A 20284-nucleotide genomic window follows, 5' to 3' on the forward strand; every position below is an offset into this window, starting at 1 on the left:
GACACAGTACCTGAGGTGTAGGGGGGCTAATGAAGCTCAGCTGTTTTTTCCTCTCCTCGATTTGTCGTGTTGCTGCCTCCATCATCTGTTTGATCTGCTCTCCAGGAAAAAAATTGAAAAACTGTTAATTTCTCCTTCTTACTTCTCCCATTCAGGTTTTTAAACCCACAAGGCTCTCAGGTCTAGGCACTTAGAAGGTTTTGAATGACTATACCACATTCTGCCTGCACCACAGTGCAAAAAATTTAGTCAAGATAAGTGAGCACTGGAATTTTTCAACCCATGTTCCTAAAGCAAGATTAGCATATTAGGTAGTAATATAGTGTGATGATTGAGACTCTGGAGTCAGAGAAACCTGAGTTTGAATCTTAACTCTGCCACTTAATGCCTTTGTTATCTTGGATAAGGAACTTAGTCTCTAAACCTCCTAAGTGTCTAGAAGGGGGAAGAAAACAGTACCTACCTTATAGGTCTAGTGTTAACCACTTAAATAATGCATGCAAACCTAACAGAACCTACACAAAATATTATACTTAATTTTTCTTTTTTTTTTTTTGAGATGGAGTCTCGCTCTGTCACCCAGGCTGGAGTGCAGTGGTGCGATCTTGGCTCACTGCAAGCTCTGCCTCCCGGGTTCATGCCATTCTCCTGCCTCAGCATCCCGAGTAGCTGGGACTATAGGCGCCCACCATCACGCCCGGCTAATTTTTTGTATTTTTAGTAGAGATGGGGTTTCACCCTGTTAGCCAGGATGGTCTCGATCTCCTGACCTCGTGATCCGCCCACCTCGGCCTCTCAAAGTGCTGGGATTACAGGTGTGAGCCACCGCACCCAGCCTATACTTAATTTTTTTAAAAAAATCATGATATTAGTACTTGAACTACTAGTTTGGGAAAGAAGAGACGATGGTGCAAAGACCTGCTCCCTAGTCTCTATAAACCCCTTCTGTCCTAAAGAAGTTCAGAATGATAAGCTTTGAGGGTATGGCCAAACAACTCCTCTTACATTTTGCAAAACAGACCTGTTCTTAAACTGCTTCAAGATATTTTTAAACATTTGTCTTTAACATTTTTTCTTGAATAGGTGATATATTCAAAATTCAAAAATTACGGAAGGGTCAGGCATGGTGGCTCACGCCTGTAATCCCAGCACTTTGAGAGGCTGAGGTGGGCGAATCACTTGAGGTCAGGAGCTGAAGACCAGCCTGGCTAACGTGGTGAAACACCGTCTCTAGTAAAAATACAAAAACTGGCCGGGTGTGGTGGTGGGCGCCTGTAATGCCAGCTACTCAGGAGGCTGAGGCAGGAGAAGCGCTTGAATCCAGAAGGTGGAGATTACAGTGAGCCAAGATCATGCCACTGCACTCCAGCCTGGACAACAGGGGGAGACTCCATCTCTAAATAAGTAAAGAAAGAAAGAAAGAAAATTAAAAAATTAAAAATTACAGGGCTGGGCATGGTGGCTCACGCCTGTAATCCCAACACTTTGGGAGGCTGAGGCAGGTGGATCACGAGGTCAGGAGATCGAGACCATCCTGGCTAACAGGGTGAAACCCCATCTCTACTAAAAATACAAAAATTAGCTGGACATGGTGATGCACGTCTGTAATCCCAGCTACTCAGGAGGCTGAGGCAGGAGAACTGCTGGAACCCAGGAGGCGGACGTTGCAGTGAGCTGAGATCACGGCATTGCACTCCAGCCTAGGCAACAGTGCAAGAGCGAGACTCCGTCTCAAAAAATTAAATAAAATAAAATGAAAAATTACAGGCTGGGCCTGGTGGCTCACATCTGTAATCCCAGCACTTTGGGAGGCCGAGCCGGGCGGATCACGAGGTCAGGAGTTCGAGACCAGCCTGACCAACATGGTGAAACCCCATCTCTACTAAACATACAAAAAAATTAGCTAGGCGTGGTGGCGCGTGCCTGTAATCCCAGCTACTCAAGGGACTGAGGCAGAAGAATAGCTTGAACCCGGGAGGCGGAGGTTGCAGTGAGCCCAGATAGCGCCATTACACTCCAGTATGGGCGACAGAGTAAGACTCCGTCTCAAAAAAAAAAAAAGAAAGAAACATAACAAAAGGATATGTTGTGAATACGTCCATCCCCATTCTCCATAAAAAACATCATTGGGCCTGGCACGGTGGCTCATGCCTGTAATCCCAGCACTTTGGGAGGCTGAGGCGGGTGGATCACGAGGTCAGGAGATCAAGACCATCCTGGCTAACATGGTGAAACCCCATCTCTACTAAAAATACAAAAAATTAGTCGGGCATGGTGGTACGTACCTGTAGTCCCAGCTACTCAGGAGGCTGAGGCAGGAGAATGGCGTGAACCCGGGAGGCAGAGGTTGCAGTGAGCCGAGAACGCACCACCATACTCCAGCCTAAGTGACAGAGCAAGACTCCATCCCCACCCCCAAAAAAAGAAAATAATCGGCTGGGCGTGGTAGCTCACGCCTGTAAGTCCAGCACTTTGGGAGGCTGAGGCAAGAGGATCATTTCAGCCCAGGAGTTCAAGACCAGCCTGGGCAACGTGGTGGAACTCAATCTTTAAAAAAAATACAAAAATCAGCCAGGCATGGTGACCTGTAGTCCCAGCTACTTGGGAAGCCAACGTGGGAGGATCACTCAAGCCCGGGAGGCAGAGGTTGCAGTAAGCCAAGATCTCGCCACTGAACTCCAGCCTGGACAAAAAAGTGAGACCTTGCCTGAAAAACAAAAACAGGCTAGGTACGGTGGCTCACGCCTATAATCCCAGCAATTTGGGAGGCCAAGGTAGGCAGATCACTTGAGGTCAGGAGTTCCAGACCAGCCTGGTCAACATGGTGAAACCCTGTCTCTACTAAAAATACAAAAATTAGCCGTGCATGGTGGCACATGCCTATAATCCCAGCTACTTAGGAGGCTGAGGCAGGAGAATCACTTGAACCTGGGAGGCAGAGGCTGCAGTGAACCGAGATCGCACCACTGCGCTCCAGCCTGAGTGACAGAGAGAACATTTCACACACACACACACAAAAAATCCATTTCTTTCCTTCTGTAAATATCACATATATGCAAATCCACCCACCCATATTTCTGTATATGTTCTATTACCCCCCTCAAATATTAAATGGTAAAAGAAACACTTAAATGGTATCAAAATTATTTAACAATGCCAATTGAAAAAACACAAATACTTCCTGTTAAAAAAAATACAAAGTCAACTTAAAATTATTTATCAGTGGATTATATCTTCTTTGCATTATGTTTGGAGATTCTCCTCTGTCATTAGGATGAGTTCTGATCATTTCATTTAATTTTCTCAATGACTCAACCACATAGGTAATTAGGCAAATAATGTACATAACACACTTTGCTTGCCACAGTAAATGGCAATTTCAATACCCTTACCTAGAATACTCCTGGTCAAATCAAAGAATGCTAAAACATAAAGCAGGAAATAAAACTTTCCCAAATGCTGGCCTGGCATGGTGGCTCACACCTGTAATCCCAGCCATTTGGGCGGCTGAGGTGGCAGATCACTTGAGGCCAGGAGTTCCAGAGCAGCCTGGCCAACATGGCAAAACACCGTCTGTACTAAAAATACAAAAATTAGCCAGGCGTAGTGGTGTTCGCATGTAGTCCCAGCTACTCTGGAGGCTTAGGCAGGAGAATCGCTTGAACCTGGGAGGTGGAGGTTGCCGTGAGCTGAGATCACGCCACTACACTCCAGCATGGGCAACAGAGTGAAACTCTATCTCAAAAAAAAAAAAAAAAAAAAAGTTTCTCCAAATGCTAAACACTAATTCAAATCAAGATCACAATAAGGCGAGGCATGCTGGCTCACGCCTGTAATCCCAGCACTCTGGGAGGCCAAGGTGGGCAGATGACCTGAGGTCAGAAGTTGAAGACCAGCCTGCCCAACATGGTGAAACCCTGTCTCTACTAAAAGAAATACAAAAAATTAGCCGGGCGCAGTGGCTCGCTCCTGTAATTCTAGCACTCTGAGAGGCCAAGGTGAGTGCATCACCTGACATCAGGAGTTCAAGACCAGCCTGGCCAACATGGTGAAACCCCATCTCTACTAAAAATACAAAAATTAGCCAGGCTTGGTGGTGGGTGCCTGTAATCCCAGCTACTCAGTAGGCTGAGACAGGAGATTTGCTTGAACCCGGGAGGCGGAGGTTGCAGTGAACTGAGATCGCGCCACTGTATTCCAGCCTGGGTGACAAGAGCAAAACTCCACCTCAAAAAAAAAAAAAAAAAAAAAAAATTCCACAATAAATACAGACCCATGCACCTTTTGCTTCTTCAACTCACAAAACCACTTTGCTTCCAGTCCCTAATCACTAACCTGGAGCTTAGTCAGCATGCCAGGGCTCTCTGATGGAGGCCCAGGGATCACCTCTGGCTCTTCTTCCACCTCCTCAAAACGGGGTATTCGTCGCTTCTTTACTCCTGATGATTCTTTAGAGATCTCAGAGTCATCACCAAACACCTCCTAAGGGAACCCAAGATGAAAGAAAAGCTGTATCCCTCCCCGTGGGGAGAAGGGAAGAATTATCCTAGCCCCTACCAGCATTTTCTGGCTATTCCCAGGGGAATATGACACAACCTTGCAAATAGCCACCTGCCAGAAGCAGGGTCTACTAGACTCTCCACCAAGTGGACAATCTCACCCAACTTCAACATTCTCCTAATCCAGTCAAACAAATTTCACTCCCATGTTCTTATAAATGTTCCCATCTCAAGGTCTTTGCAAATGCTACTGCCCACATTTATAATGATTTCTCTCAACTTTTCCACAACCCCTGTTCCAAATCCTGCCTAAAACTCACCTCCTCCAAGAAGTTTTCCTCATTATAACCTTATCCCACTCTGATTAAACTTTTGTTTCACATTCTCTTAGCATGTAAGAGCTTGGTTCATATTAGGTTAAATTACATTGTTGACATTCTGTTTGCCAAGTGTTAAGTATTTCAATGTTAGTACAGTTTTCCCAACTAAGTCTAAGCTCTTCCAGGACAGGGGCCTTCTCTTTCTTCTTCAGTAATCCCCATTAACACTTTGTTTTCATCAAACAATGGAAACTCAAATATGATGACTAATTTGCAAGGTGAATTTAACAGGACCGAGAGTGGCCAACTGGAAGGGACAATGGGAAAAAGCAAATGTACACACCGGTGGTAGGCTTTGGGTGACATCCCCTCTTCACTAGGAGGGCTCGTGTTTTGCAAGGACATATCCTCGGCCAGGGGCGAGCGCTTCCTGGAACTCCTACAGTTCAAGAAAAAGGACTCTCCCATAATATATTGTGTGGGGTGGGGACCTGAATGGACCAAAAATGGGACCCATATCCCAAGGCTATCTAGACACCTCCTTCAAGAAGCCATTTTTATTAATCCCACCCAATGTAGTCACTTCATTCACAGCATGCCCTCAGCACTCATACAGAAGTATGCCCTACTGGCCAGGCGCAGGGGCTCATGCCTGTAATTCCAGCACTTTGGGAGGCCGAGGCGAGCGGATCTTGAGGTCAGGAGTTCGAGACCAACCTGATCAACATGATGAAACCCCGTCTCTACTAAAAATACAAAAATTAGCCAGGCATGGTGGCATGTGCCTGTAATCCCAGCTACTCAGGAGGCTGAGGCAGGAGAATCACTTGAACCTGGGAGGTGGAGGTTGCAGTGAGTCAAGATTGTGCTACTGTACTCCAGCCTGGGCGACAGAGTGAGACTCACCCTTGAAAAAAAAAAAAGGAAAAAAAAAAAGAAGTATGCCCTATCGTGACATAATCTTCACTGTACAGATCTGTGTATACTGTGGATCAATCATTCCACCTTAAATATAACAAAATTCAACATAGGTCTGAAATTCTATAACCAACCCTAAAATTTACATGAAACTGCTACTTAGATTTTATAATACGTGAATATATATTTTGTGATACCCCTGCCTCTTCTAAATTGCAACTCCTGGGCTCAAGAGATCCTCTTGCCTCAGCTTCCCAAGTAGCTAGGATTACAGGCACATGCCACACTGCCTGACAAATTACAAATTGTTTTAAGGCAAGGACTATCTCTCCTTCTCTGACCACCCTACAATGCTCCAAACACAAAGGGCACAAATCTCTCTGTTTTTTTTTTTAGTTGCATAGCCTGGCCAGGGGACCAAGCAGACATTACTTATTCACTCTTTTCCCTCAGGAAAAGTAATGGGATAGCCAAGGTATCAGAAGAACTTTGGAAGGTTTAATAGGAGTCACAGAACGTTTTTTTTTTTTTCCTAAAGAGAGATACTGGCAAATGAGTAGAAAAATAGGCTACTTGATACTGCTAATACTGAAAGAGGCCAGGATCAGTCGGCAACTACAGAATAAAAAGTGTAGTAGTTACGGGGGTACTGACAACTCCTCCAAGTGTTTCACTCATGGCAGCAGAGGACCAGCAATATGCCATAGAGCAAATGGTAAGCTCTCAAGAATATAATAAATAATAGTTATTTTTTGGTATTCTATCTACAAGTGCATTGCAGAGAAACCTCTACAAAGAGGCAACAATGAGGTGTACAGCTCAGGTACCAGTGGAGTCACATTCTAAAACAACTTATTAGGCCTCAAATAAATCAAAGATAAAATCTTAGAGCAATCAGTTTATAAGTAACAGTAAGAAGGAAAAAAAGGAAATATGGAGAAACATGAGAATCAAAACTCCTGTTATCTAAAAAAAGACAAAGCTGCCAATTATTTCTTTGGATATTTCAACCCATGAACTTAGAGGTAGTTCAGATGGTGATGACACTAATTCATCTCTCCTACTCTAATGTCTAAGTACCTCTCTTGAACATTTGCTGCTCTAAATAGAGGATATCAACGTGTGAACTGGTAAGCTCAGCAACTCTGTTACCATTCAAAACAGTCCTGAGCTCATTAGACAGTAAATTGTAACCTACCTTTAGCTCTCGTTTTCTGCTCCTGTCACTGCTAGACTTGGAATGCCTAGAGCTTCGGCCTTCCTCCACAGCCTCAAACAGTTTGTCCACAAATCGGAGAGTAGAATCATCAAGAAAAGGTTTCAGATGATCTGACAGGAAGAAAGGCGGTGGTAGGGTTGGAAAGGTAAGAGTACATAGTCTAATACTAGGCCTATAACAGGTACCAACACTGGAATTTTATTCCCAGGAGTGAAACAAATTTTAAGTTTTTTGTAGGATTCCCATCTCTCTTACACTAAATGACCTTGCCCTGTGAGGTGAAAATAGTTATAATTTTTTGGAGTGGGAAGTGGTGCAGTGAGAGCAACCTGTTTACCTTGAACATCAAGTTTAAGATGAATAACCACCCTCACCTTTCCCAAATAGCAAGTTGTAGAAGACTACCATTAACAAAATCTACCTCCTTCAAGCTTTTTCATGTATTTCATAAAGATTTTTGTATGTTGAGATGTTCAGTCTGAATCTGAATATGCCTATCTGATTTAAGCATACTTCCTAAGTAAATCTAACTTCGGTGACTCAGTATGGTAGCCAAACGAAGATTTAAAATCTATCACAAATAACATAAAAAATAAGCAATTAAGAGAAAAAGCAAATTATTATTTAGCCTATTTTCACTATAATACAGGTGAAAATAAAATACAGCCTGCCATTTTTTTAGATGTTCCCAACAGAGAGAATTTTGAGGAAGTTCAAAGCAGTGTTTGGGGTCACCCTATATGTTAAGACAAAAGATGCAGAAAGGTACATACCGGCTGCCTTCTTCTTGTCCATGCCCTTCCCCACACAGTTCAATGCTGCTGTGACCACCGTAGGCTCTGAGAAACCCAGGACCCTCTTCACTGTCTTCTCTATCCATGGTTTCAGTTCATCCAGCTCCCTCTTTGACAGTGCCATTTTTCAGGAAAAAGAGAACAATAGCTCAAACAGGACTCAATACTACACCTAAAAAAAAAAAAAAAGAGAGAGACAAGTTAGAGAATAAGAAAAGACTAAAGTGGGCTGGGTGCAGTGGCTCACGCCTGTAATCCCAGCACTTTGGGAGGCCAAGGTGGAGGGACTGCCTGGGGTCAAGAGTTCGAGACCAGTCTGGCCAACATGGTGAAACCCTGCCTCTACTAAAAATACAAAAAAATTAGCTGGGCGTGGTGGCATGTGCCTGTAATCCCAGCTACTTGGGAGGCTGAGGCAGGGGAATAACCAGGGAGGTGGAGCTTGCAACAAGTCAAAATCGCACCACTGTACTCCAGCCTGGGCGACAAAGCAAGACTCTCTCTCAAAAAAAAAAAAAAAAGACTAAAGTGATCCAGGGAAATGGTTAGTACATCAGGAATGCATTCCCCAGCCCTATTCTCAATCCCTAGACAAGTTTTTCCAACTCATTTGAAGGCAAATATTTTCCCCAAGAACCGTATCTCAAAGCAGAAAGAGATCCCATTTGATTTTTAATTCTAACTCTTAAGTTGATCAATGAAATCTGCAGAATAAACAAACTCTGTGAATAAGCTAAGTCTGAGAAATTAGTTCTAGCTTCTTTCTTGATCCTGTCATATCAACAAGGACTTGCAAACCTAGTAACACTAAAACAGAACTAAAAAAGCCCATCCAGAGGCCAGCTTTTCCATTCTTCCTACTTCCAGGCAGGCATTCCCTAACCCAACCCTGACTTATGTAGGATTCCCTTCTTTTAAGGTATGCAAGTAAAAGAGGGTTTATCCAGGTCAGTCATCCTAGATATTAAATTAAATCTCATGATCTTTAAGAATGTTCTGGCCGGGCGCGGTGGCTCACGCCTGTAATCCCAGCACTTTGGGAGGCTGAGGCGGGTGGATCACGAGGTCAGGAGTTCAAGACCAGCCTGGCCAAGATGGTGAAACCCCATCTCTACTAAAAACTACAAAAAAAATTAGCTGGGCATGGTGGCAGGCGCCTGTAATCCCAGCTACTCGGGAGGCTGAGACAAGAGAATCGCTTGAACCCAGGCAGCAGAGGTTGCAGTGAGCCGAGATCGCGCCACTGCACTCCAGCCTGGGCAACAGAGTAAGACTCCGTCTCAAAAAAAAAAAAAAAAGAATGTTCTGTCACATTTCTCTGTGGTCATATTCATCCCAGCGGGAATTCTGCATACAGGTAATTATCATGTTCAATCTACAGGGTCTCCATCAGCCGACTTGATGATCCTTCAGCTCAGAAAAGAATACCCTCATTTTTCTTTTGAGACAGAGTACTCACTCCGTCGCCCAGGCTGGAGTGCAGTGGCGTAATCTTGGTTCACTGCAACCTCCATCTCCTGGGTTCACTTGATTCTCCTGCCTCAGCCTCCCAAGTAGCTGGGACTACAGGCATGCACCACCACGCCTGGCCAATTTCGTAGTTTTAATAAAGACGCGGTTTCACCATATCGGCCAGGTAACGCCTTACCTCAAGTGATCTGCCCACCTTGGCCTCCCAAAGTTCTGGGATTACAGGCGTGACCCACTGCACCCGTCTCTACTAAAAATACAAAAATTAGCCAGGTGAGGTGGTGGGCACCTGTAATCCCAGCTACTTATGAGGCAGAGGCAGGAAAATCACTTGAACCCAGGAGGCAGAGGTTGTGGTGAGCCAAAATCATGCGCACTCCAGCCTGGGCGACAGAGTGAAATTGTGTCTCCAAAAAAAAAAAAAAAAAAAAAAAGCCAGGTGCGGTGGCTCACGCCTGTAATCCCAGCACTTTGGGAGGCCAAGGAGGGTGGATTATCTGATGTCAGGAGTTCGAGACCAGCCTGGCCAACATGGTGAAACCCCATCCCTATTAAAAATACAAATATTAGCTGGGCGTGGTGACCTGCACCTGTAATCCCAGCTACTCTGGAGGCTGAAACAGGAGAATCCCTTGAACATGGAAGGCAGAGGTTGCAGTGAGCCGAGATCGCACCACTGCACTCCAGCCTGGGCGACAGAGCAAGACTCCGTCTCGGGGGAAAAAAAAAAAAAGGTGTCTAAATGGGAGTCAATAAATTGACTGACCTCAATTTCCAAGCTCAGCTATTCCCAGCAGTGCCACTTATCAAAGATCTGGGAATCATCTTTCAAGATGTTTTAAGACATCTTTTCTCCAAAAAATCCAGTCTGATTAACTTCTACATTCTTGGTAAGTTTAGCCTCTATACTAGAGTCTATAAGACTTGCTGCCAAATAGACTCACTTTTGGTATATCCAAAGGAAGCTAGTAGATTGAAGTGATGAAACTAAGACTGAAAGATTTTCTGCCTCAGTGACAAGTTACGTGAGTAATTCTATGGTGGTTCTATTACCCCACAATGAGTAGACATACAGCGTACCAATTTCTACATATTACACATGTATTGCACAAAAGCGGCATATCCAGATGCCATAGAAAGTGAAAACAAGAGTTCACACAGAAACAGTTGGGACACTGAGCCCCACCATTTACAAGCCCTTGGGCAAGTTAATTCTTTGGAGCCACAGTTTACCATCTTACAAAATGAGGACTGCCATATTTACATCTTAATTCATTCAATAAATATTTATTGAGTAACTACTAAGTGTCAAGTAATGTACTAGGTGCGGTGGATACATAAAACAGTGAGCAAAACTAACAAGAGTCCTCACCTTAACGGGTCTTATATTCCACTAGAATTGAATGATAGGCTAGAAAGTATAAGCAATTTGAAAGCCCAAAGCAATAAATGAGGTGTCATTGTTACCTCCATAAGATGATGTGCAAACTAAACAGCCAATGGACAAAAAAGTTTCAAACGGTAATTAGCCTTGTCACTAATCAAATGCTCAACAATAACTGCGAGGTGCGGGGGTAGTGGGGGTGCGGAAGGAAAGCGAGGTACAATGATCTCTCCTCTCAATGAGCAGGCAGCAGAATCCAAATCCAGTCTTCTGAAGGAATTCCTTACTCCGTGCTCTTGTTTGCTACAACCTGAGTTTCCCTCTGCAGCTCCCCCCTCCCCCGCTAATCTTCATTTTTAGTCTCTTCGTCACTCCAACCAGTCTCTTACTCTACCTTGTTCTACCTAAACTCCTCACCCCAGAGCTGGTCTCCCAACCCGGTCTCCTTCCCGCCCCCGCCCTTTTCCTCTCAACAATCTCATTCCAACCTCTTCTCCCACCAAACCAGGTACTCCTTTCACACTCCTCCCCGCTGAACCCTCCCGCTTCGGTCCTCCCCTTGGACTGAGTCCCCGGCCACAGTGGCGCGGACTGGAATTACCCTCTGTGGGCCCGGGGCCACTACTCACCTCACAAACTTCAGCCCCTGAGACGGAGCCCGAACGTTACACCGGAACCGGAAACCTTCTGACCGCCCTACGGCCTGCCGTCGCTACCGCCACCGCCGCCGCCACGCCGCTGTCTCCCAACACGTGACCAAGGAGGGCCGGGCCGCCAATTCGCGCAGCCGTATTTGCCACTTTCTTGGAGGCTGAACGCATGCGTCGCAGAACAGAAAAGTTTCCCTGAGCAAGTTCCTTGCTGTCTATTTCCCAGGCTAAACCTATTAGCTAGATTTCTGCCAAGGTTTTTTTTTTTAGCTTTTTTTTTGAGACGGAGTCTCGCTCTGTCGCCCAGGTTGGAGTGCAGTGACGCGATCTCGGCTCACTGCGAGCTCCGCCTCCCGGGTTCACGCCATTCTCCTGCCTCAGCCTCCCGAGTAGCTGGGACTACAGGCGCCCGCCACCACGCCCGGCTGATTTTTTGTATTTTTAGTAGAGCCGGGGTTTCACCGTGTTAGCCAGGATGGTCTCGATCTCCTGGCCTCGTGATCCGCCCGCCTCGGCCTCCCAAAGTGCTGGGATTACAGGTGTGAGCCACCGCGCCTGGCCGATTTCTGCCAAGTTAATGTCTTTAACTTCCTGAAGCGGAAATTGGGCTACTTGCTGTTTTCCTCATATGGAGAATAAGTGCGCAAAAGTAAACTTAGGCTAGAATGAAGAGCGACGCTTCTGCGTTTGTGTTCAAACACAGCCTTTCCGGTAGAAAGTAAACCCTTTCTCCCTAATTTAACAGTGGTGTCAGGCCGGGCGCCGTGGCTCACGCCTGTAATCCCAGCACTTTGGGCTCAATAAATGACAAGTGAGACCTACCAGTATTGTTTTCTCCATTCTATCAATAGGTCTATATATTAACCTTTCTCCAAAATGAGGCTCTAACCTACTGACCCTTTATTTTTTATTTTTATTTTTTATTTTTTGAGACGGAGTCTCGCTCTGTCGTCAGGCTGGAGTGCATTCGGCTCACTGAAACTTCCGCCTCCCGAGTAGATGGGACTACAGGCGCGCGACCACCACGTCCAGCTAACTTTTATATTTTTAGGAGAGACGGGGTTTCACCATGTTGGCCAGGATGGTCTCCATCTCTTGACCGCGTGATCCGCCCACCTCGGCCTCCCAAAGTGCTGGGATTACAGGGTTGAACCACCGCGCCCGGCCCCTACTGACTCTTTAAATCGATGATTCATAACAACACGTGTGTGGACAAAGATAGTTTGGAAAAAGATTGTCCAGTATTATGACACAATTTCTTATATGAGAAATGGAAAAAATTCCATTATTTTTATATTATAAACTATCCAAACTAAAGTTCCAAAATGTCTTCTTGGTGGTAGGCTCACTAGAAGATGCAGTTGTTCTTCAGGGAGGTTATTCACATTCCCCAGATAGTAGGAGATTTTTGTATCTAAAGATAACAATGTACGTACCAAGCCCCACCTTCCCTGATGGGGCAGCACGACATAACAGGATAAAGCCTGGCTCTGAAGGAACAAGTTGGGGGAGTTTGAACCTACTGCTCAACTTATTCACAAATCAGTTTCCCCACCTACAGCTTCTAACACCAATGTCTCACAAAATATTCACTCAAAAAGTCTGTTGAATGGGTTAATGAGTTTCAACATTGCAGGGTTGTTGTAAATTTATTTTGTTTTGGTGCTTCTAACAGTCTGCGTTCAATTCCCTATGGAGAAATGTGTTTCTACAAACTGATTTTAGGCCAGGTGTGGTGGCTTACGCCTGTAATCCCAACACTTTGGGAGGTCGAGGCGGGTGGATCACTTGAGGTCAGGAGTTTGAGACCAGTCTGCCCGACATGGTGAAACCCCATCCCTACTAAAAAAATGCAAAAATTAGCTGGGTGTGGTGGTGGGCACCTGTAATCCCAGCTACTCAGGAGGCCGAGGCAGGAGAATTGCTTGAACCCGGGAGGTGGAGGTTGCAGTGAGCCAAGATCTCGCCACTGCACTGCAGCCTGGGCGACAGAGGGAGACTCCATCTCAACAATACAAAACTGATTTTATTTCCAATTTTTAGAATTGGATACATTTAAACTGTAGCTTTCCGGTTACTAGCTGTGTTTCCTTCAGGTAATTTTTTCTGAGATTGTTTCCTCAATTATAGAATAAGAATCTCTACTTCAAAAAGGTATCGTGAGGATTAAATGTAATGTGTAAGACACAGTGTGGTACTGGCGTAAGAACAGGCAGGTAAACCAACAAAAGAGAATAGAGGGTCGGGCGCGGTGGCTTACACCTGTAATCCCAGCACTTTGGGAGGCCGAGGCGGGCAGATCACGAGGCCAAGAGATCGAGACCATGCTAGCCAACATGGTGAAACCCCGTCTCTACTAAAAATACAAAAATCAGCCGGGCGTGGTGGCAAGCGCCTGTAGTCCCAGCTACTCCGGAGGCTGAGGCAGGAGAATCACTTGAACCCGGGAGGTGGAGGTTGCAGCCAGCCGAGATTGCACCACTGCATTCCAGCCTGGTGACAGAACGAGACTCTGTCTCAAAAAAAAAAAAAAAAAAAAAAAAAAAAAAAGGAGAATAGAGAGCCCAGAATAAACACTCACATATATGGTCAGCTGATTTTTTTTTCTTTTTTCTTTTTTGAGATGGAGTTTCGCTCTTATTGGCCAGGCTGGAGTACAATGGCGCAATCTCGGCTCACCGCAACCTCCGCCTCCCAGGTTCAAGCAATTCTCCTGCCTCAGCCTCTGGAGTAGCTGGGATTACAGGCAAGCGCCACCACGCCAGGCTAATTTTGTATTTTTTTTTCTTCTTTTTTTTGAGACGAGTCTCGCTCTGTTGCCCAGGCTGGAGTGCAGTGGCACAATCTCAGCTCACTGAAACCTCCGCCTCCTGGGTTCAAGCGATTCTTCTGCCTCAGCCTCCTGAGTAGCTGGGACTACAGGTGTGTGCCACCACGCCCGGCTAATTTTTTGTGGTTTTAGTAGAGACGGGTTTCACCGTGTTAGCCAGGATGGTCTAGATCTCCTGACCTCGTGATCTGCCCGCCTTGGCCTCCCAAAGCACTGGGATTACAGGCGTGAGCCACCGCACCCGGCCTCATTTTGTATTTTTAGTAGAGACGGGGTATCTCCATGTTGGTCAGGCTGGTCTCGAACTCTGGACCTCAGGTGATCTGCCTGCCTCGGCCTCCCAAAGTGCTGGGATTACAGGCATAAGCCACCGTGCTCGGCATTTTTTTTTTTTTTTTTTTTTTTAGATGGAGTTTCCCTCTGTTGCCCAGGCTGGAGTGCAGTGGCACAATCTTGGCTCACTGCAACCTCCACCTCCTGGGTTCAACCAATTCTCCTGCCTCAGCCTCCCGAGTAGCTGGGACTACAGGTGCATGCCACCACGCCCAGCTAATTTTTTTTGTATTTTTATTAGGGGTTTCACCATATTGGCCAGGCTGGTCTCAAACTCTTGACCTCGTGATCTGCCCACCTCAGCCTCCCAAAATGCTGGGATTACAGGCATGAGCCCCTGCACCTGGCCATGGTCAGCTGATTTTTGACAAAGGTGCCAAGGCTATTCAATGTGGAAAGGACAGTCTGTTTAACAAATGATGCTGGGAAAAGCAGATATCCACAAACATAAGAGTTAAATTGGACCCCCTACCTCATACCGTATACAAAAATTAATTCAAAATGGATCTAAGACCTAAATTTAAGAAATATACAAAAACTAGAGGTCGAGCACAGTGGCTCACCCCTATAATTTCAGCATTTTGGGAGGCTGAGGCTGGAGGATGACTTGAGGTCAGGAGTTCAAGACCAGCCTGGCCAACATGGTGAATCAATCCCCGTCCCTTCTGAAAATAGAAAAATTTACCAGGTGTGGTGGCACACTCTTGTAGTCCCAACTACTTGGGAAACTGAGGCAGGAGAATCGCTTGAACCCAGGAGGCAGAGGTTGCAGTGAGCTGGGATCACGCAACTGCACTCCAGCCTGGATGACAGAGGGAGACCCTGTCTCAAATAAGTAGATACATACATAAAAGTAGGGCTGGGCACAGTGGCTCACATCAATAATCCCATGCAACTGCACTCCAGCCTGGATGACAGAAGGAGATTCTATCTCAAATAAATAAATGTAGGGCTGGGCACAGTTGTTCATATCTGTAATCCCAGCACTTTGGGAGGCTGAGGTGGGTGGATCACTTGAGGCCAGGAGCTCTAGACCAGCCTGCCCAACATGGTGAAACCCCATCTCTACTAAAAATACAAAAATTAGCTGGGCATGGTGGTGCATGCCTGTAATGCCAGCTACTCAGGAGGGAGGCACTAGAATCTCTTGAACCTGGGAGGCAGTGGTTGCAGTGACTCAAGATTGTCCCACTGCACTCCAGCCTGGGCCACAGAGTGAGACTCTTTTTTTTTTGGAGACACAGTATCGCTCTATCCCCCAGGCTGGAGTGCACTGTTGCAATCTCAGCTCACTGCAACCTCTGCCTCCCAGTTTCAAGCAATTCTCATGCCTCAGCCTCCTGAGTAGCTGGAATTACAGGTGCCTGACATCACGCCCGGCTAATTTGTGTATTTTTAGTAGAGATGGGGTTTCGCCATGTTGGCCAGGCTGGTCTGCAACTCCTGGCCTCAAGGGATCTGCCTGCCTTGGCCTCCCAAACTGCTGGGATTACAGATGTGAGCCACTGCGCCCAGCCTGGGGTGAGACTCTTGTCTCAAAAAACGCCTAAAACTAAGGAGCAATAACTGTAAAACTCTTAGAGGAAAACACAGGAGAACAGGAGTGTATCTTTTTGACATTGGATTTGGCGATAATTTCTTGGATGTGATGCCAAACATACAGGCAAACAAAGGAAAAACAGATGAATTGGACTTCATCAAAATTTAAAGTTTTGTGCATTAAATGACACTATCAACAGAATGAAAAGGCAACTCACATAATGTGAGAAAATATTTGCAAGTCATATATCTGATAAGAGATTAATATCCAGAATATATTAAGAACACTTACAACTCAACAACAAAACAACCTAATTTTTTTTTTTTTTTTGAGACAGAGTCTGCTCAGTCACCCAGGCTGGAATGCAGTAGCACAATCTTGGCTCACTGTAACCTCCGCCTCCCAGGTTCAAGCAATTCTTCTGCCTCAGCCTCCCGAGTAGCTGGGATTACAGGCGCATGCCATCAGGCCTGGCTAATTTCTGTATATTTAGTAGAAACAGAGTTTTGCCATGTTGGCCAGGCTGGTCTCAAACTCCTGGCCTCAAGTGATCCACTGGCTTTGGCCTCCCAAACTGCTGGTATTACAGGCGTAAGCCATCGTGCCTGGTCAAAACAACCTAATTCAAAAACAGGTAAAACACTTGAATATATGTATGTTCAAAGAAGACAAAAAATGGCAAATAAGCACATGGAAAGATGCTCCACAGCATCAGTTATTAGGGAAATGCAAAGCCAAACCACAAGGAAATACCACTTCACATCCAGTAGGATGGCTACTATAAAAATAAAATAAAATAAAAGAGGTCAGGTGCAGTGGCTCATGCTTGTAATCCCAGCACTTTGGGAGGCCAAGGTGGGTGGATAGCTTGAGCCTGAGAGATCAAGGTGGCAGTGAACTGTGATCATGCCACCGCACTCCAGCCTGGGTGACAGAAAAGGAAGGAAGAAGGATCCAGAGGGAGGAAGGGAGGAAGGGAGCGAGGGAGGGAGGAAGGAAGGAAGGAAACAAGTTGGAACCCTTGTGCCCTATTGGTAATAATATAAAATGGTGCAGCTGCTATGTAAAACAGTATAGTAGTTCCTCAAAAAATTAAAAATAGAATTTTCAGATGACCCAGCAATTCTACTTCTGGGTATATACCCCAAAGAAATGCAAACAAGGTCTCAAAGATATATCTGTACCCCTGTGTTTATAGTAGCATTATTCACAATAGCCAAATAATGGACGCAACCCAAGTGTCCATCAACAGATGAGTAGATAAACAAAATATGGTATATACATACAATGGAATATTATTCAGCCATAAAAACAAATGAAGTACTGATACATGCTACAACACAGATGCTAAGTGAAATAAGCTAGACAAAAAGGGCAAATATTGTATGATTCCACTTTCGTGAAGTAACTAGAATAGCCAAATAGAGACAGAAAGTAGAATAGAGGCCATCAGGGGCTGGAGAGAGATGAATGGGGAGTTAACGCCTAATGGGTACAGAGTTCCTGTTTTGGGTGATGAAAAGTTTTGGAAACAGTGGTGATGATTCTACAACATTTACTTAATGGTACTGAATTGCATACTTAAAATTATTAAAATAGAAATTTCGTGTATGTATATTTTATCATAATAAAACAAAACATATTTAGGACCAGGCCTGGCACATATTAAGACTTAGTAGATCATATCTGTTGTCATAGATTCCTTCAATAAATATTTACTGAGCATTTAAATGTTGGGCATTATACAAGGCACTGGGAATACAGTGGTAAAAAAGGCCAGGCATGATGGCTTATGCCTGTAATCCCAGCACTTTGGGAGGCCGAGGTGGGAGGATCACCTGAGGTTAGGAGATTGAGACCAGTCTGGCCAACATGGTAAAACCCTGTCTCTACTAAAAATACAAAAATTAGCCAAGCGTGGTGGCATGTGTCTGTAATCCCAGCTACCTGGGAGGCTGAGGCAGAATAATTGCTGGAACCCAGGAGGCGGAGGCTGCAGTGAGCTGAGATCTCCAGCCTGGGCAACAGAGCAAGACTCCATCTCAAAAAAAAAAAAAAAAAGAAAGAAAGAAACTGTGCTATTATAGAAGCAAACTTATAAAGGTAAACTCAACATTAAAAAGATAATACAAAGTTGGTAAAGGCATCAAGGAAGGCATGTTAGAAAACATTCCAGGGTCAAGCTTGGTGTCTCACATTTGTAATCTCAACACTTTGGGAGACGGAGGTTGGTGGATCACTTGAGCCCAGGAGTTCAAGACCAGCCTGGGTAAAATAGCAAAACCACATCTCTACAAAAAATACGAAAATTAGCTGTGTGTGTTGGCATGCGCCTATAGTCCCAGCTACTTGGGGAGGCTGAGGTGGGAGAATCACATGAGCTCAGGAGGTCAAGGCTGCAGTGAGCCATGATCGTAGTACTGTACTCCAACCTAACCAACAGAGTAAGATCCTGTCTCAAAAAGAGAGAGAAAAAAAAATCCAGCTGAGAGCTGGTGGACTGGGGATGAGAGAAAACAGCATGTGCTGTGATCCAGAAGTGCATTTCAGGGGAAAAATGGGTAGAGAGAAAAGCAGGGTTCAATCATAAAGAGCCTTAAATGCCATGCTAAGTGGTTTAAAGTGGTTTAGATTTTGTTTTTTTTTTTTTTTTTTTTTTTTTTTTTTTTATTGATCATTCTTAGGTGTTTCTTGCAGAGGGGGATTTGGCAGGGTCACAGGACAATAGTGGAGGGAAGGTCAGCAGATAAACAAGTGAACAAAGTTCTCTGGTTTTCCTAGGCAGAGGACCTTGCGGCCTTCCGCAGTGTTTGTGTCCCTGGGTACTTGAGATTAGGGAGTGGTGATGACTCTTAACGAGCATGCTGCCTTTAAGCATCTGGTTAACAAAGCACATCTTGCACCGCCCTTAATCCATTCAACCCTGAGTGGATACAGCACATGTTTCAGAGAGCACAGGGTTGGGGGTAAGGTCACAGATCAACAGGATCCCAAGGCAGAAGAATTTTTCTTTGTACAGAACAAAATGAAGTCTCCCATGTCTACCTCTTTCTACACAGACACGGCAACCATCCGATTTCCCAATCTTTTCCCCACCTTTCTCCCCTTTCTATTCCACAAAACTGCCATTGTCTTCATGGCCCGTTCTCAATGAGCTGTTGGGTACACCTCCCAGACGGGGTGGTGGCCGGGCAGAGGGGCTCCTCCCTTCCCAGTAGGGGCGGCCGGGCAGAGGCGCCCCTCACCTCCCGGACGGGGTGGCTGGCCGGGCGGGGGGCTGACCCCCCCCACCTCCCTCCTGGACGGGTTGGCTGGCCGGGCTGGGGGCTGACCCCCCCACCTCCCTCCCGGACAGGGCGGCTGGCCGGGCGGGGGGCTGACCCCCCACCTCCCTCCCGGACGGGGCGGCTGGCCGGGCAGAGGGGCTCCTCACTTCCCAGTAGGGGTGGCCGGGCAGAGGCGCCCCTCACCTCCCGAACGGGGGCGGCTGGCCAGGCGGGGGGCTGACCCCCCCACCTCCCTCCCGGATGGGGCGGCTGGCCGGGCAGAGGGGCTCCTCACTTCCCAGTAGGGGTGGCCGGGCAGAGGCGCCCCTCACCTCCCGGACGGGGCGGCTGGCCAGTCGGGGGGCTAACCCCCCCACCTCCCTCCCAGATGGGGCAGCTGGCCGGGCGGAGGGCTGACCCCCCCACCTCCCACCCAGACGGGGCGGCTGGCCGGGCGGGGGGCTGACCCCCCACCTCCCTCCCGGACGGGGCGGCTGGCTGGGCAAAGGGGCTCCTCACTTCCCAGCAGGGGTGGCCGGGCAGAGGCGCCCCTCACCTCCAGAATGGGGGCGGCTGGCCAGGCGGGGGGCTGACCCCCCCACCTCCCTCCCGGACGGGGCAGCTGGCCGGGCAGAGGGGCTCCTCACTTCCCAGTAGGGGCGGCCGGGCAGAGGCGCCCCTCACCTCCCGGACGGGGCGGCTGGCCAGGCGGGGGGCTAACCCCCCCACCTCCCTCCCAGATGGGGCAGCTGGCCGGGCGGGGGGCTGACACCCCCACCTCCCTCCCGGACGGGGCGGCTGGCCGGGTGGGGGGCTGACCCCCCCACCTCCCTCCCGGACGGGGCGGCTGGCCGGGCAGAGGGGCTCCTCACTTCCCAGTAGGGGCGGCCGGGCAGAGGCGCCCCTCACCTCCCGGACGGGGGCGGCTGGCCAGGCGGGGGGGTAACCCCCCCACCTCCCTCCCGGATGCGGCGGCTGGCCGGGCAGGGGGCTGACCCCCCCACCTCCCTCCCGGACGGGGCGGCTGGCCGGGCGGGGGGCTGACCCCCCCCACCTCCCTC

At 47.1% G+C, this 20284-nt stretch overlaps 1 protein-coding gene across 3 annotated transcripts in view; it reads right to left on the bottom strand.

Moving 5' to 3' along the window:
- Positions 1-11566, bottom strand: part of PRPF3 (pre-mRNA processing factor 3) — a 32315-nt gene extending 20749 nt beyond the window's left edge. Inside the window, exons 1-5 of one of the 3 annotated variants that reach the window (XR_008670358.2) lie at positions 11234-11369; positions 7730-7922; positions 6936-7066; positions 4336-4482; positions 11-94 (exon numbers count right to left, since the gene is read on the bottom strand). Coding sequence is in view for 2 of the 3 variants with exons in the window: in XM_031016261.3 (XP_030872121.1) it covers positions 11-94; positions 4336-4482; positions 6936-7066; positions 7730-7874 (507 nt within the window). In the remaining variant the exon portion in view is untranslated. Of the gene's footprint in view, positions 1-10; positions 95-4335; positions 4483-5162; positions 5259-6935; positions 7068-7729; positions 7923-11233 lie in introns of those variants that run through there. The other 2 variants (XM_031016261.3, XM_063695299.1) reach the window with 2 other exon arrangements.
- Between the last annotated feature and the right edge of the window lie 8718 nt (positions 11567-20284).

Source organism: Gorilla gorilla, chromosome 1 (assembly GCF_029281585.2).
Source record: "Gorilla gorilla gorilla isolate KB3781 chromosome 1, NHGRI_mGorGor1-v2.1_pri, whole genome shotgun sequence".
NCBI classification, from domain to species: Eukaryota; Metazoa; Chordata; class Mammalia; order Primates; family Hominidae; genus Gorilla; species Gorilla gorilla.